Raw genomic sequence first — 27530 nt, 5'->3', positions numbered from 1 at the left:
GTAGTAGGATGAGCCTGATAATTTCAATGTAAATCTAGCTTTTCTTCTGAATGTCAAGTGATACAGGACCTGCGAAAAATTGACATTAGAAAGCACCTGACGACCTCGACTGCAACTCTTACTAAAAGAAAACAAGTCTTTTTTTCTGCTTTGGTTTCTTTGTACTATTCCAATTCAAGTGTAATTGTGAGCCTCCAAATTCTTTCTTTTCATGTTAGATTACATCCTTTATGGTTAAAATAAGGGAAACCTTTCCAGCATTTTTTTTGGTCACCTGCTGTGCAAACTAATAATGCCACGCTAATCTCAAAAGGACTGTCAGTCACAGTCACATTTGAATTTCAGTGTTTCAGGAAGGAGACAATCAAGAGAGTGAAATTAGCTGAACTAAGCTATGTTGTACTACTTGTTTTTAAAATCTACAGTCAATCAAATACATCAAGAATGGGAGGTGTGTTCTAAGGAGGTACAGATTTGTTTACAGTATTTTTTGTGAATTTTAATGGCGCAATATTAATAAGGCAACATAACTATAGGTTCTTTTTTCTTTTAGCATATACACCAGTGAGAAATAAGTAATTTCTTATGGGGTGAGGATTTGAGAAATTCAGCTTGTAAATGAGGGTAATTGTGACTAAATGCAGGTTAAGACATGAGCTCTGGCATTTATTTTCCTGTTGTTAATGATGAAACACTGCACAATGTTCACAAGGGAGCTTAAATGTGCTTTAGAAAAAGACTTTTCATATGCTAAGACAAAGAAAATAGTTATTTTTCAGAGATTTCTAAGCATTCTAGCATTTTCCACACTAAAAAAAAAAGATGGGCTACAAGAAGTTGTCTAAAAGGATGAACATTGTAATTAGAAAATAGGTTCTAATGACTGTTCACCACCTGGATATTAATGTAGACAATTGCCAGGTCTTGCCTTTCAAACATTATTATGTTAGAGCAAGAAAAAGGCCTATATTGTATTTTATATGACCTTTCTAATACTGTATATACACATATAGATTTGTGTTATTTGTCTCTAATTCTCCAAATGTTTCTTATGTGTGGCTCAAGGCATTTATTTATTGCAAGGCTTCAAGCTGTGGTAAGCAAGGTCATAGATTAAAAATTGATTTCCACAGTTGCTCTAGCATACAAACTAAATTTCTCTTGGTTGGTTATAAAAACTACAGCTGGGTATAAATTCAGCTTTTCAACACTGTCTTGAAAATGTTAAAACAAATGAGAAAATACTCTGTATGTATTGCATGTTTCATTTAGACCTTCAGCTAAAACTTAAGGAAAATAAATTGGTTTTGTGCTGCAAACTGCTAAGTAAAACTAAGCTAATAATAAAGATGGTGGGTTTTTGTTGTACGGTGCTTTTATATCTCTGTAACAGTTCTGTAATGTTTTGCCCCTTCATCCCCCATTTTCTCCCAATGGTTCCACCCCGAGCTTTCCCGCCTTTACCTCAATGCCAATCTCCCTGAAAATACTCAGTCATTCCCCTGTCCCCTCCCTGGCACCTTGTCCATCACTCGGCTCCCCATCCCACTCTCCCAGAATCTTCCACCTTGGGCACCGAGTGAGTGGACAAGGGCCAGGGGTCCCTCCCTTAAACTTTCCTCATTGGTTTGTGTGTCTGTCTGTCCCTCCGCCTTCCACTCCTCCAAATCCCCCCATTGGTTAATGGGTGTTCCTTCCCCCCTTGTTACTGCCCTGGTATTTGAGCTGTTGTGAGAGCGTCGGGGACACTTTGGGCTGTCGGGTACAGGGGCATTCGGAGCTCCTCGGAGCTCGGATTAAACCTGAGACCTTTTCCCCAGCCTTGAGTCGACTCCCTCATTGCCTCCTCAGACGCCGCCTCTCCTCCACACAGGGCAGACAGCGCAGCGCTCTGTCTTAGCCGCTCCCCGGATCTCCTCGAGAACAGGGCAGTGTCCCCGCTGCTGACCGTGCCTCGGCCAGGCAGGCGAAGCCAGGGAGCTTCAGAGTAGGCACAACAGCAGGTTTTTTACTTCTTTTTTTTTCTTGTAATGACTTTATTTTTTAAATTCAGATTTCCTGTACAGTTTCTGTCAAATCATGTTTTGATCAGTATCTTGATAAGTCTTTTTTTTACTATGTGCTTCTAGAGCCATTGCTAATTACAATAGGAATAGCTTATCTTCTTTGGAAACTGTCCTACAAGAAACAGAAAAATCCTGCTGTTTTATTAGCATTGTCTCTAATGTGAAACACATTATTTTTTTAAACTGAAGACTGTATTTAAACTGAACTGAAAATTCACCTTATCAAGGAGGTGTTTTTATGGTTTTCTTCGTGGGTTGTGTTGGATTTTGCTTTTAAGGTGTGCTTTCTGTTGGTAACAGTAGTAGAGCTTAACTGTATGCACTGTATGTATCAATTTGTGTAAATGTCAAATTCACTCTTTCATGAATCTTTGCAGCAATGCACAGATTACTACCGACTACACAGTAAATCTCAAGTTGGAGAAATTGGCTTCTTAGACACATCTTTAAAGAAAATATTTCTGATATAATATCCTGCCCTCTGTTACTAAATTAGTATGCTTAGAACAGAAAGCATAATACGTAGTTTGTTTCCAGATCACTGTCAACATCATCAGGTGGCTTCAAAAAATACTAGCTTGGCCTCTGCTGTTTCTCCATGTGCCATAGCTACTGTTTCTGCTGTTGGCAGAGGAACCAAATTGCAAGATTATTTTTCTAAGATTAGAGAGGATATTGTGTTAGCCTGATGGGAGTTGTTTTGCAGTGCACAGCCCTCACTTTACTTTATGGCACTGGCCCACAAGAGAGTAGTGTGGCAAAGGTTTTGTGGTACTCTGTTCTGCTGAAACAATGACTGAATTGCCAACCCTTTTGCACATTAGTGCATGAAGTAACTTTGTCACGGTGGTCACAATATGTATGTAAAGAAAAACAGTTGGAAAGTAAAGTGCTATGTGATGGGAGCAGTAAAACGGTGAGTAAAATAGGTAAGGATTTGAAATATAAACTTTATTAAGGAAAACGTGTGGAAATGAAGTACCTCAGAAATCGCTCCTCTTGCCAATTCAGATGGATATTTTTGAGAAATGAAGTTGTGAAATTCATCTGGTCTTTAATGATCTTTATCCCCTCCCTGAACTGTATTTTGCAGGATTAGAATAGTCAGATCTCCTTTCATGGATGTTCCCAGCAAACTGCTTAGCACTTGACCATATTTTGCAAAATTTTGAGTGGAAGCTTATTTCAGTGAATTGGGAAGAGAGGATTTTGTCAGTTTTTAAATGTCCATGTCTACAACAAACTTCCTTTTGACTTGATTGAAATTTCCATATGGAGATACCTCAAAAAATGCAGCTTTGTGGTGAAATACAGTGAATCAATTCAACTTAGACTTTCTCAGAATAATAAAGTCTCACTGAAAGCCTTGTTAGGAAGGAATTACGATTATCAAGTTTAGTAGTCAGGGAGACTTGTTGTTAGTGTATTACTGCAGGACAACTCAAGCATGGTCATGCCTGACTGAATACAAGATTTATGCCCATTTCTAAATTGTAGATCTCTTTTTTTAGAAGAACACTGAAATATGTATGAAGAATTCTGGACTGATTCATTAACTTTGAATAAATTCCTACAACAAATGAGTGAAATGAAGAGAATGCAGAAATAACTAGCTTAGCAGGACTCCTTGTGTGAGGTTGGCTGCCTGCAGAGACACAGGACTACTAAAAAGAAGTCACTGATAATTCATTATAGATCCATGGTAAACTTTGAGAAACATAACCTTTTCAGAAGCAGATATGGCACCATCCTCCAAGATTTATGGGCAGGAGTTGACTGTGTACACCTGTCAACTCCTAGCAGCAGCCTAGGAGTCTGGGCTTATGTAGGAACCCATTGAGAAAAATTCTGTTTGAAAAAGTGCACCCACAGCATATATTTGAGACTGCTGGGGTATTTGAGTTAGCAGAAAGGTGTGCTGTGTACCCAAAGATGATCAGAGGGCTGGAGCACCTCTCCTATGAGGAGAGGCTGAGAAAACTGAGGTTGTGCAGCCTGGAAAAAAGAAGGCTGTGGGGTGACCTCATTGTGTTCTTCCAGTACTTGAAGGGAGCTGCAAGGGAGATGGAGAGGGCCTTCTAGCAAGGCTATATATTGACAGGACAAGGGGTAATGGCCTTAAAATGAAAGAGGGAAGGTTTAGGTTGAATATTAGGAAGAAATTATTCTCTGTGGGGTGGTGAGATGCTAAAACAGGTTGCCCCTAGAAGTTGTGGTTGCCTCATCCCTTGGAAGCAATTGAAGACAGGGATAGGGCCCTGAGCAGCCTGGTCTAGTAGCAGGTATCTTGGCCATGGCAAGTAGTTGGAACTAGATGGTCTTCAAGGTCCCTTCCAGTCCATACCAGTCAAAGATTCTGTGACTTGAGTCTTCCCTTTGCATTTTAATTCTGGTATGTTTGTTATCTCGGCACTTGATTTGAAATGTAGAAAACTGTGGTCTTTCTGACTTTAATTGGTGAATTAAACCTGTCAAGTTCCCTGAAGAGTAAATGTGTGCAAATATAAATATTCTTATAATACTGTGATTTTTGTAACACAATTTGTACTTCTTCATATGTTGTTATCAAAATGTGCATATACTCCAGTGGTAATATTAGAGTACATTAGTGGGGATTAATACTGCAAAATCCAATATCTGCAGCCAGAGGGTGAACCACATCATTTCAGAAAGATCAAGGGACTGCAGTCATTTACATTTGGTTGGGCTTTCTTGGATGCACATGCAATTTCTCTGCACCCCACTGTACAGCACTTGGAGCCAGGCTCTGGTCTGCAGAAGGCAACTAATGACAGTAATTATCTATTGCTCTTTCTTCTGCACATCTGCTTGGCAACATAACTCCTTGGCTTGGGTTAAAACAGCGGTGAGGCTTTTTTAACCACTCTGAGAGAAAAAGTACGTGTCATGTAAGAAGTTACTCATTCCTGACCTCATATTTCTGCCACATGCTGCCTTGCTCTGACATGGATGGTTCTGTGAACCACACTGAGCTAGAAGTTGTGAACAACTGGTCTTGCTGAGACTTCCTGAGCCTATGTTGAGTTCCCTCAACACCAGAAATATCTTCCCTAAGACTTAAGTAAACATGTTCATTGTTTTTTTTTCCCTCTCCTGATAGCATTTTCATCAAGGACCAGATGACAGCTCCAAATGATGGTTGGCTCACATGTGGCTTTATTCTCTTTTGATGGTGGAAAATGGGACATACTGTATCATCTTAGTAGGGAGAAGGATTTGAATGAGCAAGATGATCAAACAATGAAACTACATGACCAAAGGAGCCCTGTAATGTAGGTTTGAAATGCTCTGTAATTTAAAAGTATCAAACTTGTTGCTGCATTCTGTTTTAAAACAACGTATACCTCATTCTTCTGTGTTTCTCTACTGTGGACTTTTTCCTTTGTGGAAGGGCTGACTTGAAACATTTCAGGTTTTTCCTCTCTGTTGTATAAGGGGTAAACAGCCAAGTATGAAGCAGTTCCCACCTCTGTGGTTGCTCCATTGCTGTGATTACATTTCAGCAGCTCTAGATTTCAGTACTGTTGCTTCCTTTTGCTTTCAGTTTTTAATTAAAAGTTTTTGTAGCCAGAGAACAGAAGAACAGAGGGTTTGGTATTGACTAACAGTGCTCCCCCCACCACCTAAAGGTTCAGCTATGAGTGAAAGGCTATTAAAAGCAATATTGGTGCAGATGCCAATTGGGAAGAGACAGCAAGCATGTAATAAAGAACAATTAATTTGTTTCACAATGAAATGTATCTAAAATAATAAATTATTTAAAAACAGGTTTTCTTCTGTCGATCTTCTTTTAATATCAGTTTTCCATAAGAGTAATAATAGTAATTTTGTCTCAGTGAAGACTTTGGTTCCAGTTACTGTCTTAGTAATCTTGCACTGAAATGCTTGTATTTTTCAGTGCTGATACTTAAATTTAGTAATCAACCCTTATGCCTTGACTGTCTTGAAATTTAGTCCTTTCTACACCTACAGGTTTTAATAAAGGCATGCAGATTTCATTTAGTTAATCAGTATAAGGCAAAAATGGATAAGACACTTGATGGATTTTTCATAAGGACACACATTTTTGTTTACAGACAAGTGAACACATTAGGTTGTGCAACAGCTGTATCTCAGTAGATGTAGAAGTAGGCATTTATGCTGGGCACAGATTATTTTTTCTCCACATATGCTGGCATAAGGCTGAGGTAAGAATGTAATGTTTCATTTCTAGACAGTGTACAATGTCCTGTGGTCAGTTAGTTTATACAAACATGTTTCTGTATTACTGTGCAGAAGGACTGTAGCATTCATCATAAAAAACCAGATCTCAGCAAAATAAGATGACCTTTCCAAAAGCAGACTTGCAAGACAAGTTCTTACATTTGAAGTTCTGTGGTTGACTTTTTAAAATTATGGTTGTGTTCATCTGACCTATTTGTCTAGAAAAAGTAGAACTAAATCCTGTGACATTGACAGTAGAACTTTGATCATGGGAATCCAATATTCGTTGCTTGAGGACATTTGCTTTTATAAACAGAAACTATGATTGTTAATGTTCTTCTGAGTGTCCTAAATCAGTATTTGGAGTATACATATTTCAGGTGTAAATACACAGCCAGAGCTTGATACTATTACTGTTGTATTCCACTCATTTATTTGGTAAGTATTTTAATATTTTTAAGATAAGGAGTGTGGATTTTTTTTTTAACAAAATTTTTGCAACAGATGCTTCTTCACTAAAAATCAGCGTTATGGGGGATCCTTTCTGAGTCTCTGCTCTTTGGCAAACTGCAGTAGCCCACCTTCTGAAAAACACGCAGGCGGAATTAGAAGAACGCCTTGAATTGCTGATTCAAGTTTAAGAAGAGGCGTCAGCAGCGTAAGATGGCTGCGCTACAATTTTCCCTCCATTGCAATTCTGCTCAGTGTTTTACAGTGCCGTGCATGCTCTGTCACATGGCATTCACCTACACTGGCTCAAGCAGCGGAAAATCAACAAAAACATGCAGATTCTGAGAGAGATGCTTGAAGAAGCTGAAGAAATCGAGTTCTTCTGGTGTGAGACTTCTAGGTATGCTCTTCTTTTTATCAACAAAATGACATAGTACTTTGCTGCTTTTACCTGGTATCTGAATGCAGATTTGTTTATATTATTTTTTGTTTTCTTGTGATAGGAAGTTGAAGAAGGGAATTCATGTTGAATGCAGGGGAGTTGATGTTAATACAATCTTCTTTCCTTTTTCCACACCTTCAATAAGACACAGTTGCATGGGACAGTTTGAATGCTTTCCTAGTGACATGAAAAAGCAAGAGAAGGCCACAGACTTGCAAACAGAAACTAGTTGTTATTTGCTCATTTGAAACTGGCAAGGAATCAGCTACTATATTGCTCCATGACTGGCTCAAAGTTACTAATGATACCTGAACAGTTTTATGTATCACATCATTTGTATGCTTGATCATTGTTCTCTTGCTGTGTTTTCTGTTCTTGGCCTGAGATCTCTTGTGGCAGAGAACTCTTTTTGGGTGCATTTTTGTTCCTGTTTTCCTCTGTTTTAAAAATAATCATACTGCAAAGCTGAGGCTTTCCACCTAAATAGAGTCCTGCAATTTGGACTGATGTAACCTCTTTATATTGGGTAGAGGGTTTGATCTATGAATCACCATTTAATTGACAAGGGAAATGGAGCTTGGATACCCACTGAAGAGACTGTTTTGATATAAGGAGCTACAATGTTGGGTGTAGAACTAGCTGACACATAGTCTTGAAAAGCTGAATGTTTAAGGGAGAAATGAAATGAAATTAATGTGTTGTATACCAGTGGTGGCTCAATAGCTTTGTTTTTGTTTTTATTTGAAAGATATCACTTGCTGGCTGCAGAGGGGGTGGATTCAGCTTCCTTCTGGAGCCTGACCAAATCACTCGAGGAAGATCTTGCTTTCTGCTGCATCCTAAAGACAATATGGAAGGGGAGAGCATCTGTGAGGTTGATTCTGGAGATGGACTGGGAGGTAGGGATGCCTGTCACTTATTTTTGTGTTCAACCCAGATGGCTGGTTACAGGAATCCCTTATGACAATGGACCTTGGAATTTACAAAAAGCAAATGTGATAAAGGTGACTACTGTTCATTGATTGTATTTTGTCACTTTAAAAGCAGTGAATAAAAGTTTTTCAAAACAGCTGTGTCTTAGAGGAATTGGTACATATAAACAGTCCATGTTGTGAGCGTTGTTGTTTAGTCTGAGATGTCCCAGAGATTATACAAACCCTAAATACCTATAATAAAAGTAAAGCCTTTTTTCTCTTTCTTTGTTTCTCCTTTTTCTGTGTCTCCCACACTAACTCTACTGCACACACTGTTTTGTTTGTATTTTTTAATTGGTCTACAGGAAACTGAATGATGTTATACTAAGTCTGTCTTCTATACTAGTGACCCATGTGTAGGCTTTCACTGATCTAAAATAAAGTCTTTTTTCCTATTTAGCTACAAGTTCTACAGGTGTCCTTCTGCAAGTTCGCTCACTTCATTGCTGTAGTTTATAATTTTCATAGTAGGGTGAAAAACTTCTCAGAGAGTGTAATACTACATATTTCTGCAGGGCTGCTGTTTTTGTGTATAAAGCAGGGGATCTTTGACAAGGTGTTTGGATAGACTTGTGTGTTTTAAATTCCTGGTTTAACACTGCTTCTTCTGAGACTAACCAAGCAAACATCTTTAGTTTGCAGAAAACCTTGAACTGCCTAGGTCAACTCACTGTTGAACTCAGAAATCTAAATATTACAGGGAAGAACGAGGCTCTATATTAAAGGGTTGTAATAACATAAGACTTGGCATGCTGCACATCTATTTAATTGTTTAGATGTTTTTCTGTAACTGAATTATAATAATGGAGATTATTTTTTTGTATGAATGTACTGTGCTTGTGCTAAGATGCCTTCTTTTGTGTTCAGTAGTTCTGTAATTTTTTCCTGGGCTCTTGACGTATCAGCAGTACTGTTGAGTAGGAGGAGCAGTTTCCACAGTGTTACCACTGAGTTTCCTTCACACAAATGAGTTGCTTCCAGACACCCATCATTTGGGCTGACATGCAGATATGTTTTCCTAAACAGTTTACTTTTTTTTTAAAATAAAGAAACTGGTGGTTCAACTTAGTTTTAATATTTCTGATAGTACTATTAAAGAATTATTTTGTCATAATAATTTTGTCATAATAAATTGTAATAAGAAGAGTGGAAGTATGTAGGCTCAAATGATGCCTTTCTGCTAGGCATTTTCTTCAACATTCTGAGCTATTTGTGTTGTCCTCTCCGAAGTTTTGGAAACAGCTGAGGCCATTGTTCTGATGGTTACTCTTGAGCACTAGTTTAGGCCTTATCATTGTGTACTTCAGTCACTGGATCCCTGCTGCATCTTTGTCATGGATTTCATGCCAATTTGAGCATGGAGGAATTGTTTCAGAGCTGAGGTCACTGACAGTTTTTTATTCCAGTCCTCCTTGAGTTTGACCTTTTTTGTTATAGTAAGTTACTGTCCTTGATCCACATTTTTCTAACTTATATAGGCAAGAGTGAGTATGTACATTTAAGTATGCAGAATGAATAACCATTTTTCTAGTTTGTCCTCTGCATTCTGGATTCTGACTTAAGATTATAAACTCTAGAGAGAAAATTTACAATTTCAGGGAACAGAATAGATTGTCATTGACATAAGTTGAATAGAAAACTGGCATGAGAGCAAAATTTGATTTTGTGTGTGCTAGGGCCATACTTCCAGGAGCATGACAGTATTTCTAGTGTACATTTATGTATAGTTATTTCTTGGAAAAAATGTGCTTGCATGAGTAATAGTAACCACAGTACCATATTGTATATTTTCAGAAAGCAGGTGATGTGAATTCCTGGGTAGCACCTCAAGTGAAAAAGAAATTCCTTTCTTCATCCCTTGTAAATAAAACAAAGATAAATCAAAACAAGCTAACCATAAATTCCTGTTCTAAAAGTATGAAAAACGGGTAAGAGTGATCACTGTGGTAATCAGTCCATCAAGCATTTTTATCTGATGAGCAAGGGAAGCATTGGAAACTCACATGTTTTAAAATCAATGGCAACTAAAACTTTGAATGTAGTTTGCTATGTTTCTTGGGCTGTTTTTGACCTGTTTTTATTTATTTCTACTTTTGACATCTGTTTATGGAGCCAAAATAGCAAATTTTTCACTGTTTTATGGAATATGAAGTAAATAAAAGTGTGACTTTGAAATAAAGTATCTTCTTTTGGAAGATAAAGGGCATGCATACTTTCTGAGAGAGTGTTTAACAAAGCCTGTATTCATCCTATGTCTATATTATAAATGCAGGTATATTTGATTTTCCATTTTGACATATTGAGATATGTACAGATCAAGCACAGATACATGGTTAAAATTAGGCTGATTTCACATCTGAATTATGATGCATCAGAGATCTGAGACAAAACAGAAATGTGCCCATTTTCAACGTGTACAGAACATGTCAAACAATTTACCAGTATGATGGAATCACCCTCTTGAAACCAAAGTATATTTTGTTAACTCGAGGTCTGTGGGCTCTGATGTAGGAGTTTCTTGGGAACATAAAGCTTCTGTAAGACTGCATGAGTGTCAAAAGGCCTTTAAACATTTTTTGGCCATTGTCAGATACAGAAAACATATTAACAAGTATAATACCCCACAGTTCATTATTTCCTTGATAGAAACAATGCTACTCTTTTCAGGAACCCAAAGTAAGGCTCTTACCCTAATTTTAATGGCAAAAAAGGATTTTCATAGGTGTAGGTGGTTTGTAACACTCCATAATGCCAATAAAAACTCAGAAATCATGCTTGTAGAGCAAGTAAATCAATTTGATACTGTGGAGTTACGGGCTTAACTCTGACTTGGTTTGAAAATTAGCCCTAATATTAAAAGCAGTGCTGTGAGTATTGTATCTTTTCTTGACTTGATAATACTTCACAGGAGGTTTTGAATACATCTTAAATGATGCACAAAGAGGAACAGAGCTGACATTTCCACTGGCCTGTAAAGCCAAACTCAGTGAGCATCTTCACAATGCAGGCAAATAGAGTCTTCTGAGTAAAGCCACTGCAAACATGGTTGAAGAAGAGATAGGGCTGAGATTCTTCACTGTGCAATGTACTAAATACATATTACAGCTGACCTAGAGCAGATGGGTGCCTCTACTTCGAAGCAAAGTCTTCATAGCTTAAGTTGCTTAAGAGGAAAAATTTCTTCTTTTCCCCAAATGCAAGAGCTCTGTAGTGGAATGATCTTGGTTGGCTGCCAGGTGCCCAGCAAGCTGCTCTCTCATGCCCCTCTGCAGCAGCAGAAGGAGAGAAAGTAAGATGAAAGGATAAAGAGAGGACATCCCTCACCAATTACTGTCACAGGCAAAACATACTTGACTAGAGAAAGATTAATTTATTGCTAATTAAAAATATAGAAAGTTAGTGATAAATCAAACCTAAAACCACCTTCCCCTCAACCCCTCTCTTTTCCCAGACAACTTCCATCTTTACTTCCTAACTTTCCTGCCACCTTCTGCCCTCCTGAACAGAGCAGGCAGAATGGGGAATGAGTTACTCTCAGTCTATAACATTTCATCTCTGCTGCTCCTTCTCCTTATGCTCTTCCCATGCTCCACTATGAGGTCTCACTCAAGGAATACAGACGCTCATGAGTTTTTCCAGCACAGGTCCTTCTCCACTGCTTCAGTATGTGTCCTTTCCCTGGGGTACAGTCCATCAGGAATGTGCTGCTCCTGCAGGTTACAGTTCTGGCCTGAAAAGCTGCTTCTGTGTGGGTTTCCTGTATGGGCCATGTCTCCTGTCAGGAGCCTGCTCCAGCCTGGGCTCTCCATGGGCTGCAGTTTCCTTTAGGGCAAATCCTCAAGCTGTTCTTCGGTGTTCTCCATGTGCTTGCAGGGTGGATATTTGCTCTACTGTGGTCTTCCATCAGCTGCAGGAGGACAACCTGCATTGTCACAGTCTTCTCTATTGGCTGCAATGGAATTTCTGCTCTGGTGCCTGCAGAACCTTTGCCCGCCCTTCTTCAGTTACCTTGGCATCTGCAGGGCTGGTTCTCTCATGTTTTTTCATTTCTCTCTCATAGCTGCCAAACAGGTTTTTTACCTTTCCTAAATATGTTATCACAGAGGTGCACCAGTGTCACTTGTGGGCTCAGCTTGGGACAGCAGTGGGTCTGTCCAACACAGGGCAGCTTCTGGTCTCTTCCCACAGAGCCCACCCCCTGCCAAAACCTTGCCCTGAACACATACTCTTGCAGTAATTCTAGAGCAATATGGTTCTTCAAATGTATTCCTTATGGATTTGATGCAATTCTTAGGGGATATTGACATTGAGTGACTACTTTGATATGTTCCTAAAAGTGATCACCAAATCAGGCATTGTAGAATTATCTGTATTTAGAGATGTTTCTTTAGAAACTTTTAATACTTTTAGTTGTGGAGTGATATGACTATTAATTAAAACTGATGATCAAGCTCTGTTACTGTTCTGCTTCCGTTACTTGATTTTTCAACATTTAATCCTATTTGTTTTGGCAAAAATTCTGCCACATATTGATGTATATGTAGAGTCAGTACCATGGCACACATTTTAATTTGCTGTTTGAATTGTATTTTAATAAGAACCTGAAGATTTGCTGCTGCACAAAAGATATTACAGAGAGGAGACTGGGGAGGGGTCAAGTAATTTCTGTGTTTCTATTGCGTTGTTGATATTATGCCAAATCTGATTTTGGCCTGGTGTTTTCACTTGTAGCTCTTGTTCAAGTAAAAAACCCTTCCTGCATGTTAGCAAGGCTGCAATCCAGTTGCTATGGTATTCAGCATTCCTTTTTTATTTTTAACCAATCGGCTGGCTTTTGTAATGATTCAGCCCAGAATAAGAAACTGGTCACATAGGCTAGAGCTGTATCAAAAGAGCAGGTATTTTTGGCTTGAAGAATCTGAAGAAGTTGGGAGAATGGCAGAATTTGAGTTTCAAGAAAATATCACAATCTATTTTTATGTCATATATTGTGATGTGTAACTAGAATGCTAGTAATGGTAGTAAAAGGCATTTGTTCTTTTCCAGATGATGGTAAAAATTGAATTACTAAACTAATTTCTCTGTATTGTTTTATCACCCACAGGTATCAGTAATTCATAGCTAAAAAACTATTAGTTTTTAAAATTCTGTATCCATGTTTGGTTGTTTTTCATTGTGTTACTAAATGCTAGTGTGTTTCTGACAGGGTATTGTTTGCTCATAGAGAATTACCAGTCTGCTGCTTGTCTGCTCAGTTTTAGTGTTACTGTTTGGTTAATCAGAAAATTCTGGACAACTGCTAGATAATCTATAAGGATCTTAAAGTTCTAATGATGCTGACATGTGGCTGGCAGTATTACAAGGATAAAAGAAAGACAAGCTAGAGAGAGAGATATTCTGATAGTTGAACTATTGAAAAAAAGGAAGGTGGACGTTTGCTGGTCTTCTGAAGGTTTTAAGCTTCTTGGCTTGAAGGTAAGGTAGTTCTCCTACCCATCCAGGCTGCTGTTGTATCAGTAAGACAAATAAAAGACAGAGTTTTTTTATACAAAGCAACTTGCTGCTGAGCTCATGCCTATATCCAAAATGAAACTTTTAGATTTCAGTTTAGAAATGACATTTGTAAAAGACAGTGCTACATACTAAAAGTCCATCAAGATGTAGTGCGATGAGTATGTGGAAACATGTATTTGAACATGGAAATAACTAGACAGAGAAGGGATTTCTTCTAGGAATTTTTTTTTTTTTTGCCTGTATGCTCTGTACAATAGAGGGGTACAGTCCTTTCCCTGTGGATAGCAGGATATTCTGGAGAAGCCTTTGTCTTTTCCTCCCAGAAGTCATGAGAGCTTCTGTTTGCTCTCCCAGAGCCTTACATGCTACCCCTTTGTTTCTGTATGCAGATAATAATGTCCCACTGTGGAGTAAAATGCTGGCAGTGAATAATGATATCTCTGCTCTCGCTGTGAACAAAACCACCTCCTAGGTGTCAGGGGTTTGACTAAGAATAATAACTAAGTGATGAAATTGAATCTTGGAGAGGCTTTAAATTATGCTGGTATGGACCATGAGCTTGTAGATACCTGTAATAGCTCAGTTTCAGTGTTTGAATTCCTCACTGTCACTGGACACCCAGGTAAACCTCATTGTGCAGCCACCAGAATAGTAAAGCAGAATGGTAAAGCCATGATGATGTTCAGGAAACACAAGTTTCTAAGCATGTGGTACATGACTTTGAAAGAGATCAAGATAAAGGTTTGCATCATCTCAACAAACAATGAAAAATCCGACTCCCAAGAAAAAAACAACAAATGAAAACCAAAACAAACTGAAAACCAGCAGAGCTTAAACCAGTCACGTCACAGCAAACTAAAAGGAAGAGTAAAACTCTTCTTTGCCTATAACACGGAGTAAGTATTGATTTATTGCACTGGGATTCCTCTGTCCTAATAAGTAGAACATGGATTGTTCCCCATTGACTGTGTAGCTAAACAGGCTGAAGTCTTTTTAGGTCTGTTATTAATTTTTCTTTGTGTCAAATCTATGCTTTAAAAAAATATTCATGGGACAATCTCCTAATGCTTTTGAGTGAAGAAAAACCCTAGAAAAGTGTGGGTGGATCAGCAAATATTTGAGTTTATGGGTTTGGATGGTCAAATTTAACATGTGTTTCACATTTGTTCGTTGCCGTTAGATGTATGAGTACATACATCCAGGAGATGTTTTTAAGCATGCTCTCTTTTTACAAATGTGATTTTAGTGACAGAGTTCACTGATATTTTATCTTCTGATATTTTCAATTGAGATTTTTATTGTTATATGAGTTTTTTATTGTTTATTAGCATTTTTAAACTTACTCTGAAGAACTGTATTCTAAGTTTCAAGATATATACAAATGACCAGCAGTCATTATGACATTATAGCATTAAAGTATGGCAGATACTTCTGCATTCTAATAAACATGGGACATTCTATATTGATTTTTTGGCCATGAATAAATCTGTAGATAGAGGAGGGCGAGCAAAGAATGAGAGTTTTTTTTTCTTGGACGTGGCCTTTTGGTGACATGCTTTTAGAATGCATGGAGGGCACTTATGGAAAGTAAGGCTAGTTTGTAACCATTCTGGGTATCAACACACTGTAGAAGACACCCTGAAGGTGATTATGAAACCAAAATGTTCATAAGCACACTGCCAGTATTTAAGTGACAATTATTGTCCCTGATCTGGATTTTCACTTGGTATCAGGGATCTAGTGACTTTATTAAGGGATGATGGATGAAAATGTAAATGTGGAAAACCTCAACAAATGGCTTCCAGAGAAATAATAGAAATATGACTTGTCAAGAGTTTTTGTATAATTGTTTGCAGTAAATAAATATTTAGATTAGTTCTTCCAGTGGTGGCATAGATGATCTAGAAATAACTTAATTTGGTTTTGATTCAAGAAAAATTGATTATATAATTTTAAAAGTGTTGAGCATCTAAAATTCTTAAGCCAGAAAGCAGACAAGAATATTCAAGCTCTTGAAAGCAATTTCTGCAGTGTTGCTTGCATTTTATTACTTTTTCAAGAACATTTATGCAAGATATTAATTTTGCTTGGGTTTTGGGTCATCCCTGAAGTACATGTATATTCCTATATGACTTCACTTAGAAATTGCCCTTGGCTAATAATTCCTCATGTCTACTTGCCACACAGCTTGCAAGGCAAGTCATAAAGAGTGGGATTTAATTTAGTAGAGCTCTGCCTTTTTAAGGGAAGTGTGATGTGAGTGTCCTTAAATTTGGTTATATAAAGAATACTCTGTGCTCTGGTTGGTTGTTCAAAGCCATGGCTTGCTCCATGTTGCTTTGCTAACAATTCACACGTTGGAGGCACAGGCTGATAGTTCTGCACTGCTCAAACTGAATCTGCAAGTGGTGGTGTAAGTATTGCACCTCCACTGATTTTGGAAGTTATGTATTGGAGATGTGATGTCTACACAACCAGAGGACCTGCCTCATTTCCACCAAAGGAAATGAGGGGGCTTGATTCAGATTCACTGTTTATTAAAAGTACTGCTTTTAAAAGTGCAAATATAAGTAGAAAGAAAACTCTCTCATGAGAGCTTAGTGCATACAAATACACACCCGAGTAACTAACTTGAATGGATTGCTGCTGTCTGAACTAGATTCACATAATGACAAATGCCTTAATAAAAAGAACTGCTTTGATACAGCACTTCATCTTTCTGAATTTTAAAGCTCTGCAAATTTGAATATATGCGTGTGTAAATAACCATAGAAATCTACCTGAAATGTATAATAAATATTCTTTTTTTCCTAGTCAGTGCTTGCATGTATTTCCTTTCTGATGTAACTCCTAAAAAAGAAAGGCTTTTGGAAAATGAAAGATGTGAATTAAAATGGAGAAGATATTTCTTCATGGCTCCATAAGGTTTTTCTCTTTGATGTTATACAAACTTGTAATGAGGCTGCTACCTCAGACTGTTTTCTTTTGAATACCAATATTAATATAAAATCTGGTTCCCTAATTTCCTCTTCTTATATTCAGATGATGAAAGTACAGTTTATTTCTATGAAATAGAGCATTTTATTTATATGCTTGTTTGATTTTATTTTTTCCTTACCACTTTTTCTTTCTCAATAGGAAGATGCTGCCTTTAAAAGGGAAAGAGCACCTGTTCTCTAGATCCTGTAGAGTGATTTTGTGGGCTCCATTTTAAATTTTATTGACTGAAACAGCTAATGCTTCTCAAAACTGCTTCAACAGGCATTCTATTGAACTGTTGATGCAGGGTAAATTGATTAGTCTGAGTTGAATCCTTTTAACAGCTATGCAATGGGTTTCACATTGAGGAATTTTCAAGGTAATTAATTATTTTAGTGACTTAGATCAGGGCTGGTAATTCTAAAGTTAGTTTCTACTTCTTTGGGATTATGAGTATGAGAGTGGAAACTCTCTTGACTCTCAGCTAATTGTACTGATGTGGGTGAATATAGGAGCTAGAAGGATCTGGGCCACAGTGTGTAGCTCACTTTTGTAAGTCTGGGAATGTCCATTGAGGAAGTATTTTTCGATTACTGACAGTGATTGGGAGAACAAGGTGCTTGCTTGCTTACAGGGTCAGCAGTTTTGTTCCTGCTTGAAAAATTATCCTTAGATGAGGAAAGTTTTCACCATTTTTGTCTTGAATTTCTTTGTTTTTTAGGGAAAGCTATAAGGAAGCTTGTGCGCAAGGCGACTCTGGTGGCATCTAGAATCCTCAGATTTCCTTGACTGAATCCATCTGGGTTTAGCCCTAAATATAGTAGACAAGCTGCACTGCTTGCACTGATAAATTATATCTTCCAAATGATAGACCAAGGTACAGTCATGTATACTAACCGTTTTTGATGTCATTTGACTCTTGATTCTGTTGCTTTTTGGGTAGTTGTGACACTACAATTTGTCCCCACTCTTGTGGACTATATCTTTTCACCAGTGCTCTTAAAAAAAAAATTAATTAAAAGAGACTTCTGGCCTGGCTCTGGCGTTTGATGTTGACAGCTCCTTACGAGTCTGCAGCTTGGTGGGAAACTTAGCCTCTCTTGAGATTTACAAACTTGCCTTCAGTGGCACAACAATGGGATTGTTGGTGACACAACTTTATTTGGTTTTACTACCCATGGGAAAGAAAAGTGCAAACGTAAATCAAAACTTCCTTTTTGATACATAGTATCATTTTAGTCTGTGTGCTCAACAATTGTAAAATGAAAACAGACTATATTCTAACCAAGCATCAATTTTGAGTATAAAATAACATCTCTATTATCCAAAGGAAAAAATAGATCAGTAAGTACTATTCTAAATGATAGTTAATAATTAGGTTTCTAGATCTGTTCTGGTATCTCAGCCAGCTGTTGGAATGAACAAGAAATCTCAGTGCCAACTGACTGTTTTCTGAGGTCAGAACTTCTCTTTGCTTTTTTGTTTTAGGTGGGAAAATATTCTATCTCCTACGTGGGCCTTTCCTGCACTACAACGACATAACCTTCATAATATAGAATGTTACCAGTTTAAAGTTGTTTTTGGAGTGGTACTGTTAGTTCACATTTTAAGACTTTGATATCCAATAGAGTATATCCCTCTATTTGGATTTTCCATAACATCTAAAACTTGACACTGATTAAGGGGAGTTTTTAAATGTCTTATCTGAGCATGACATTGGTTGAGTATTAATCCAGTTGCACAGACTATTACAATTTCGATTTTTATATAGCTTAGGTATTGAGTTAGGAGAATTCAAAGCTGTCTTTTCTTTTGCCCAAAGACAGGGGGGATGCTTTCTGTGTGTATCTTCCTGGTTCTTTTGTGCTCCTTGGTGGGCTGCAGATGTTCGCTGCCTCCACCTTTAAATGCTGAGCTTTATCCTTATTTTGGTGTTGTACCCAGAGGACAAATCCTTCCAGGGGCTTTTTCCTAGTGCACTAAGTACTTGAGAGAGAATCTGGGTTCTCCAGTGAACACTTGATCAGATTGGCTGGTGCATTTGGCCCCTGTCAATGTCCCTGTCTTGCTGAGGGAGGTGCCATACCAACCACAGACTGGACCATCAGCTGACCACAGTAAAAGGTCACACTCAATTTGCAAGTTACATACGTCTTGGAATTTGCTGCATAATGTCTGTGTTCTGTTGTCTGGCAAAATAATATTAGATTTAAAGAATGGATGCCTCTGGTGTTCAGCCTTGCGAAATTGTCTACAGATGATTGTTTTTTTGATTGTAATTGTTTTGAAAGACATGTACTTGCTGGGAGATAAATGAAAGATTTCAATACTTTTCCTGCTTAATTTGTACCATACAGGAAATAATTGAAAAATATGTCTTTTCAGCTGACAGGAACTGGTCACACTTTGGCACACAGAAAATTTATCAGTTATCTGTGTGTATCATTAGTGGACAGGAAGATGACGAGATCTTTTTTTTTGCTGGGTTGTGATGCAGTCTGTGATGACATACAGATGCCTGTAGTGGTCTGTGTCAAATGCTTCCTTATCTTGTCCCCTGCTAGGTTTTTGTGCTAAGACTTTATATCTATTTTATATCTATCCATTCAACAACTGGGCAAGTCAAAACATTTGAATCATAGAATCACAGAATGGTTTGGGTTGGAAGGCACCCTAAAGATCATCTAGTTCCAACCCACTTGTCATGGGCAGGGACACCTTCCATTAAAAGGTGAGTGAGGTAAATTAATTTTCTTAGTTCTAGGAAATTCTAATGGTATTTTATAGTGGGTTTATGTTATAAAATATTGTGCTTCCGTCTTTATTTGCAATCCTTAGGAAATTTTTGACTGTCAATAAAATAATTTCCGAACAGAAAAGTCCTTGAGAAAGGTTCCTTCTTAAGAGAGAAAGTGGGTACTACATTGGAAATATCTGGGAGCTGTCAAGAAAATGAAAGCTAATCATATGCTTTGGCATGAGGCTCTGGAGTTTGAATGCCTGGTCTGGACAGGCTGGATATGGACAGGCTATCCTCCAGCCCCTGATAAATGAGAGAAGACAGCATGGCTGAAGTTCTCCTTTACCCCACATTGCACCAAGACATTAGTCTTGCATGAAGAATTTCTGTTAGCATAGACAGTACTGCAGCAGTAGTGAAATGCTGAAGATGGTTTTAAAATCCAGCTAATAAGTGAGAGTTTTAATAGTCACTAATTGCAGGATTTAGAAATACCTGAGACTCAGCAACATTGCTACTTTTAAATGAAAAACATGTTTAATGAAGTTAAGGAGTGAAAAGTTGGAAATTTGCTCATGTTTTTTTGTCATCTGCTTTTGCATTTGGCTGTGTAATCACAGACTGATTTTATGTTAGCTTAGTAGTCACTAAATGAATTAACTATAGATCAATGTATCATAGTATCAATGGCAAGTTTCTTCTGTGATTGTTTTTCAGAGCTTGATCCATAAGGTTTAAGTTTGTTTGAAAGGTCTTCATATCTAACCAGGTTTTTGAAATGAAACTCAAGAAGCTCCAGCTGGATATTAGCTGGATTTAAAATGTGATGATATACACATCATGTTATTGGCTCCAGTTCTTCAGTGTCGATAAATATCGTGGGAAGCAAGCAGGAGAGGATGCAGATTTCAGGTGTTCATTGGAAGAAATTTCTAGGTTGGTTTGGGAGAGGATTGGCTGTACTGATGTAATAAGCACACTCTGAGACACACCTTAGAATGTAAAGGAGAGAATTTTTTGGTGGCTGTTATTCTGCCTTGCTCTATACAAGCAGTGAATATAACACAGTCTTTCTTGGTGTTTGCTTTTGTAGTGGTTCATTTTCTCTCCCTGCATGCCCATCTGGAAGCAGAGCAAACATGGATAGCAGCTCAGGGGCTGGCTCTTCAGCAGCAGCTCACTGATGGGAGGTACCATCATGGTACCAGCACAGAATCAACCATCCCTGAGCACGTGCTCCCTGTGCTGCTGTTCAGTGCTGCCCGAGCTCTCCTGACAGGGTGATGTACTGGCACATCAGAACCTGCACTGGTGCATCACCAGGAGACAGCGTGATCAGTGCCACGCTCCTTTGCAGGGCTGTGGTTATAAATACACTTCAGGAGGAGATCACTGCTTAGCCCTCCCTTCTTGTTATTTCAAAAAGACATTTTCACTTTCCTGTGTTACAGAGAGGTGCTGACTCAGTGTTGTAATATGCATTTAAAGATTCCAAAAACCCAATGTGCTGTCACATGTCTTTCATCTGCAGTGCTATGGGTTTTGCCATTGAAATGTACAGGTTGGATAACTAATGAATTTACATTTCTGGCAATTTACATGCTTTACACTTCTCCTTTGTTTTAAAAGTGAAATACTTGGAAATTCCTGAGGAAAGCAGATATTTCTGACCTTTGAAGAAAAACACAGAAAAGCTTATATCCAATATAGTATCATTTATATTAAATTATATTATTATATTTGATTTTAGTGTTTTCTGTTAGGCTTGTATTTCTTCACCTATTGATGTAATGAAGCTATTCAAAAGTTTACATTGGGGCAGCAATTAATAAAAACTAGCTTAAGTATTAGCATTTTAAAAATTATCTGCCACTTACTTGATTGGAAAAGTAACAATTAAAGACTTAATATGATGACTAGATAGCACTTGTGCTCTTCAAAGTTTTAAATACTGTATGAGCAAAATTTTAAAAGTGACATTTGGTTTCAGTAGCTGATGTACCCTCAATATATTTAGAAATCCAAGCAACTAAGCTGATTTCTGCCTTCAGAAGTTGTGCAAAGTCTTTGCATTTTTTGTGTTGCAGGTAGTCTGGACATGCTCTGGCTCAGACTAAAATGTGAGGAACTCATCAGCTGATGTTATTTTGCAGTTATTTTTAAGCCCTCTTATAACTACACTTTGCAACTTTTTTTTGGCAGATATTTGCCAGTACAATTTACCTTGCTTGCTTTAATAATCGTAGTTAATATATTGTTGCTTGATTGCAATGAGGACATATTTCTTTTCTGAATATTACAGAGATTCAGACTAAAGCATATGATCAATAAACATGTAAAAAAGTAAACATAGCGAAATGAACAAACAATGGAAGTGAAAACAGAACAGAGAAAAAAAAAAAAACAACCAAACCAAAAGCCCTCTCTCAATCTAAAATTGAGAAAAACCTCAGGTCAGCTTCTCTCCATTTCCTAAATAAAATCAATGCACACAGATGAAGTAGTGTATCCTTTCTATAAAAAGTCTGATCCTGGAAATGGGTGTTCAGGGGTCACTGAGCTCTACTTTCTAGTGCTATCAGAATATTCTGCTGAAAGGAAAAAAAACCCAAGCCCTAAAATAATTGTTGAAGGAGATCTGCATTCTTTCTGTTAAATTTAATTAGAGATGTGGGATATGTTTATTCAAGTTTTACCCATTGAGCTTCATGACTGATAAATTTGCCAACAGGTATTATGTGTGCAAGGTAACTACTTTTGTCTCTGTTAAGCCTGCCGAACAGAAAGGCAGTTATGTTTAAATCATTAGGATGTCTATGCATATATTCTTCAGTGTCATTTGCCAGCATTTTCACTGATCCTACAACATCAGTAAAAGGTTGTGTAAGCTCACAATATCTTGATACAGTCTTTGTTTACAGCGTGTTACAAACAATTTTCATGCTGCTGCTGCTGTGGTAAAATTGGGATGTTGTCATCCTACTCAGTAAAAACTGGGTACCCTAGGGGCACTGAATTACGGATTGGTGTTCATTCACATTGTTCTATATATCAATTAATTCTAATTTAAGCATAAAACCTGTTAACAAAAACTTGCCTTTTAATTAAGAAGTAACAGAAGGCCCAGGTTAAATAGTGGGTCATTGCTAAGTCTGAGCTGTAGGATAGTCTGTGATATTCGTGGGGATTTTTGGACTTTTTCAATTCCTTTTTGTTTCCAAGGGCCCTTACTTTTCTCTTAGAGTTACCAGAGTCCCATGGCAATAGTAGCTCCTGTGGAGCACCAGCTGGGGCTCCTCGCAGCCTCCCCTGCCGGCTTATTTCTGATGCCTTCTTGGCACCAGAACTGGCTGAAACCACACTGTTCTTGGGACACTCTCCTTGAGTCAAGCTGTTCTAACACCTGGTGTCAGTGTGTGGAAGAGAAGCAAAAGAAAAAAAAAATCGTGGGTGTGGAGAAACAAGAAGGAAGTCTTTACACTGAGCACTGTGTCAGCTTGCTGCTTTGTTGCTGCTGCACTTGCAGCAGAACAGAAGCTCAATGCGCTTATTGATGTCTCTCAAGTACTACAAATCCTTATCTTCTCTGTCTGTTGTTTAATTCTTAATCATTTGTAATAAAATATTCAGCAATCTGGTCCATGGAACAATACTTTGCTGATCTGTTTTCTCTACAGCAGAAAGCTAATCCAATCCAAAACCTCATCATATGCAGATATTACAGATAGCTCACTGAAATCTTCAGCAGATTTTTCCATTTGTTTCCTACTGATATGAACAGTATTATATTGGATTTTAATCCAGCTTGTGGAAAACTATTTGATAAACAAATGTGTTATCTAGGAAAATGAGCATCATTTTATCAAAACTTTTATCAGCGCTTTTATCAAAACCTAATAGGTATGGACCTCCTAATAAAATAGCTGTATAGCAGGGAAAGAAAAGACTGCTGTGGAGATGTAGTTTGATTAAAATGTTTTGGTAAAGAATCCTTAATTATTTTAAAGAAAACCACAGTGGGTTCTTTTCTCCTGTGCTGATAAAAAACTGGGAAGTTTTCATATTGCATTCAAATGTGTGAAGTGAAATGAATTCATTATTAGCTATATCTCCTTGGGGCATGTGCACTATAAATAGCTTTCCCAAGTCTGTGGCTTTATTCTGCTCTGCACTGTATTCTGAAATTCAAGACCAGAGAGACCAGAGTAAAATGCCTTCATTCAGCTGCAGTCTGAAGCAGTGCACATAATACAGCTTTGGATTTTGCAGATCAAGGTTTATTTATTTTTGTGGTACACAAGAAATAGAGGACTCCTTTCATTCACTAACCCCTCATTTTTCAGAGTCCCAGGCAAACCAAAACACCTGTTGTTTCTATTACATCTGATTGTTGCCAACCACAGCAAGGGGGAATCTAGGTTTAATTATTGGGGAAAATCTATAATATTATTGGTTAGGGTGCAAAATGGCTTTTTGATTAGGTCTGTGAAAAGCCCTTCCTGGGAAGCCAGATATCAGCTGTATTGGGTTTAAGTTTTGCCATAGTAGCAAGTACAAGTGAACTGGGGTCATAAATTAGTTCACAGCTTTGGACTTTGAAAAGCAGTCTGATTATAAACCCAGAAGCCTGTGCTCTTCTTTGTGCTACATGAATTCTGGCACATCCAGGGTTTTGTTTTGTAAGAAGTAAGGCCACTGTTCTTGCTTAAAACTTACCCTACTTTTACATTAACAAATCCAATGGTCTGCCCAGGACAGCTCCTTGCAGTTATCAGAATCTGAGGGTGTTAAAATTTCCATGAGCTTAGTTCTCTGCCTTTTCATTCAAAATCCATAGAAGTCCAGGCTTATACCCTATGTGTTACTCTTTCACCATTCCAGATGGGAAAGGGATCACTGTAAGGAAACTCCATGTTGATGTTTATAAAAGCTATAGCTGCTTTTTCAATGCTGGAAACATTTGAACAAAACAATTGAACAATAACATAATTTTAACATAACAATTTAAACAAAAATGCTTTTCACCATGTTTTGAGTATTTCGTTGAATTTCTTAGGTCTTCCAGGACTATTCATAGTTGTGTTAGTGTAGACTAGAGCAGTGAAGGGTTCTGTGGCAACCTCTGCCATGGCAGCCAGGCTTCTCATACTGTCCTTTGAGCTGTGAACATCTGGTGAAGGGTCTGGGTGTGTACAGTAGCAGCAGCAGCCTTGCCTTCTCTTTTGGGTAGCAGTGACTTTCACATGAGGTACTGTGAGAGGAGTTTGTGAGTCGGTTGTGCAAGGAGACATCCCCAAAAGATCCACCAGCTGCTAACCTGTGGCTTCCAGTCCTCAATAATGTATCATTTTTTAGTCCTCTTTGGTGTGTACACAGTAATGGGTCAATGCTAGCTGTTTAAACCTCAAAAACACGGGAATGTCTGTGCCATATGGCACATAGAGGTTTCTAAAAACATGTGATGCAGCTTCTGATTTGAAACACAGGGTTACTGAGTGCTTCAGTATGCAAGTCATAAGTTCTTTGGCTTAAAGTCACCCAGTTCTGACTTAATTCTATTTGATGTGCGCTCAGATTCTGAGTGAATCTGTGGAGCATCCTGAGCTATAGATGTGTTCAGATTCTTTATGAATTCCTGAACCTATGCTGAGCTCTCTGTGGAGATGACTTGTGAGTTTCCACCTTGTTTGCTAATGCTGTAGAAGAGGGGAAGAAAATGGCAGGGAGTCAAGTGAATACTCTGCCTGTGATGAGGCACCTTGGAAACTGAGAGCCTTTAGTTTCAGGCTTAAACCAGGGGAGTTTGAAGGCACTGGTTCTAATTTAGCCTTCTACCAGGTGAGAAACAAAGCTGACTTGGGACTTTCAGCATCTCTGCTGTCAACTGAGACCTCAGCCTGGTAGTGATGGACAATGTGCCAACAGGATCTGTGCTACCACCACAGCAGCTCTAATATCCTGTATCAAATGCTCCCCAACCATTTCACACCAATTGCAGTCATTTGTCATGCTCTCTGTCCCTGGCCTCACTAGAGTGTGGCACTTTGTGGCACTACAGTATTTTTCTATCTTGGTACCTTGAAGTTCAAATTACTACCATGCAGCCAGGGCCCAAGAACTGAGTCAGGGAGAAAATAACAAAGGTGAAGGATGGTCTTAGAGTAAGTAGCTGCAGTGTAGGGAGGTAAGCAAGTGTGCTGAGCTACTCCTCTTATTATATTATTGAGCAACATACTTGTTTATTTAGTTATTCAATAAAATGGTACAGGGCAAAACACAATATTGTTTTACAGTAGCTGCAATTTTTCTACTGATGTGAAAAGTAGTAAATACAGGTCTAAAATATATTAAATATTTTCATGTATTATGGTATATTTTAGCTTTCTTGGGTGATCTCACATGCTGCCTTGGAGGGATATATCATAAATACAATTATTATCCTTTATGCCAAAATGACATTGACATTGGTTGATATTCTCATGAATAGCATAGCTCCAGTGAAGGAGAAGGACAGACCTGGTACCTTCTGCTTAAGTTGTCAAGGTTGGCTGAATTCTCAGTTAATTTAAAACCCCGCTTTATGGCCTCTATTACACAGGTTTCTGCTCTCTCCTTGAGATCTCTCTTCTGGAGTGACAAATGTAACCATAAATGTTACATTTTGTTGATGTTTTTTCTGCTTTATGCTAAGTGGTTTTGGTTTTGTTCTTTTTAAAGTAGCAATTGTGTTGCTTCATAGGCTATTAGGGAGGTCTTTGTACTTATTTTGCTTGTAATGTGGGTCTCCTGAGCTGGATATAAAAACAGAAGATTCAATTTTAAAATGCAAGGAGAGTCCTCATTTTCTGTGCCTGGCAAACTTTCTCTTTTATCCCTCAGCTAACTTCTATCCAGTCCACTGGTTCTCATCCTCTGTGTCATGCTTGCTAACTTTCACAGATTAATTTTTTATGAGAGGTACTATTAAAATGACTTTGGAGAATCACATAAATTATCTCTGCAGCTTTCATTTGCTCTTTGTTGTTGTGTAGAATTTACTAATATTTCTCCAATGCAGCCTGTATTTCCTAAATCAGTTCTGAGTGTTTTTCTAATTTGTGCATTAAGTAATTTTAATTTGTTTTTTTTAATGAAGTGAAATATTAAGTATCTTATGCAGACTTTAGTCCTGGGGAAAGGGAAGCAGAGAAAGTGTGTCAGTTTTGCCTTGTCATTTACACAGATATCAAGTCTTCAGGAAGGAAACTCACCTGAGCCCTGCTTGGCAGGAGCAGCCCTCTGGTAGCTCCTGTGTCATTAAGGTGCCTCTCTGAGGTGCAATTCTTTCTCTTGGTTCCTTCAAAATACAGGACAGTAGAAAATGCTGCCCTTCATTAGAAGAGAAAATGAGGGTTTGCTGTTTTCCTTCCTTGGGTTTGTTCCTGCCAGGAGAACAGACAGAGCTTTCATTTGCATTTGTAGAGATCTGTCCTTGAGTGCTCAAATCTGTGCGGGAATTTATACAGGAAGAATATTTTGATCTGGCAAACGAAGATGAAGGCTAATGGAAGATCTGGAGGGCTGCTATAAGCAGCCTGCTCTGTCCTAAACTTGGAAAAGATTAACTGCTGTGGTCTGTGAGGTGACTTTTTTATTTGGGACAAAAATAATGAGTGTTCTTTCCATTTTTAAGGGTTAGTAAAAATGATGTAGTTTTGTGTATTTATATGCTTGTATTGGCAAAGCCGTGTCTAGAAACCTAAGATGTGAGTTAGCCATCTAATTGGTTCTGCAAAACAGAACACATTTTAATATCTAGAGGTCTTCTATAAAGTTGGGTCTCCTAGATTATTTTCATGCTTATTTTTCTTCCAGGAAATATTAGTTGCTGTTTATTGTTGTGAATGAATCAATTCTGCTTCATTGCTATTTCATTTGAAGGATTAGATATTATGTTTAGGAGTAGTGATTTAGGGCCAAATTCACCATATGAGTTTTTGTTTTTTAAGAACGTTAAAATTTCCTTGCTGCTCACTTTTGAGCTGCCAAACTGAACACAAACCAAACCTCTGTTACTTTTCTAATGTAGCTCAAAAGCACCGTAGTTGATTTCAGGGGTTTCCAACATTTATGATTGGTAGGTAGTGCATGTATAGGTATGA

At 38.0% G+C, this 27530-nt stretch overlaps 1 protein-coding gene across 5 annotated transcripts in view; it reads left to right on the top strand.

Annotated features, from left to right (window-relative positions):
* PPP2R2C (protein phosphatase 2 regulatory subunit Bgamma) overlaps window positions 1-27530 on the top strand; it is a 193539-nt gene that overhangs the window by 89007 nt on the left and 77002 nt on the right. The window contains exon 2 of one of the 5 annotated variants that reach the window (XM_053940773.1): window positions 17371-17526. The exons of the other annotated variants lie outside the window; for them this stretch is intronic. Within the exon in view, the coding sequence (XP_053796748.1) occupies window positions 17514-17526 (13 nt within the window). The 5' untranslated portion in view covers window positions 17371-17513. The remainder of the gene's footprint in view (window positions 1-17370; window positions 17527-27530) is intronic. 5 annotated transcript variants of the gene reach the window in all.

This window comes from Vidua chalybeata, chromosome 4 (assembly GCF_026979565.1).
Source record: "Vidua chalybeata isolate OUT-0048 chromosome 4, bVidCha1 merged haplotype, whole genome shotgun sequence".
In the NCBI taxonomy this organism is placed as follows: Eukaryota; Metazoa; Chordata; class Aves; order Passeriformes; family Viduidae; genus Vidua; species Vidua chalybeata.
This window is presented reverse-complemented; position numbering and strand designations above follow the sequence as displayed.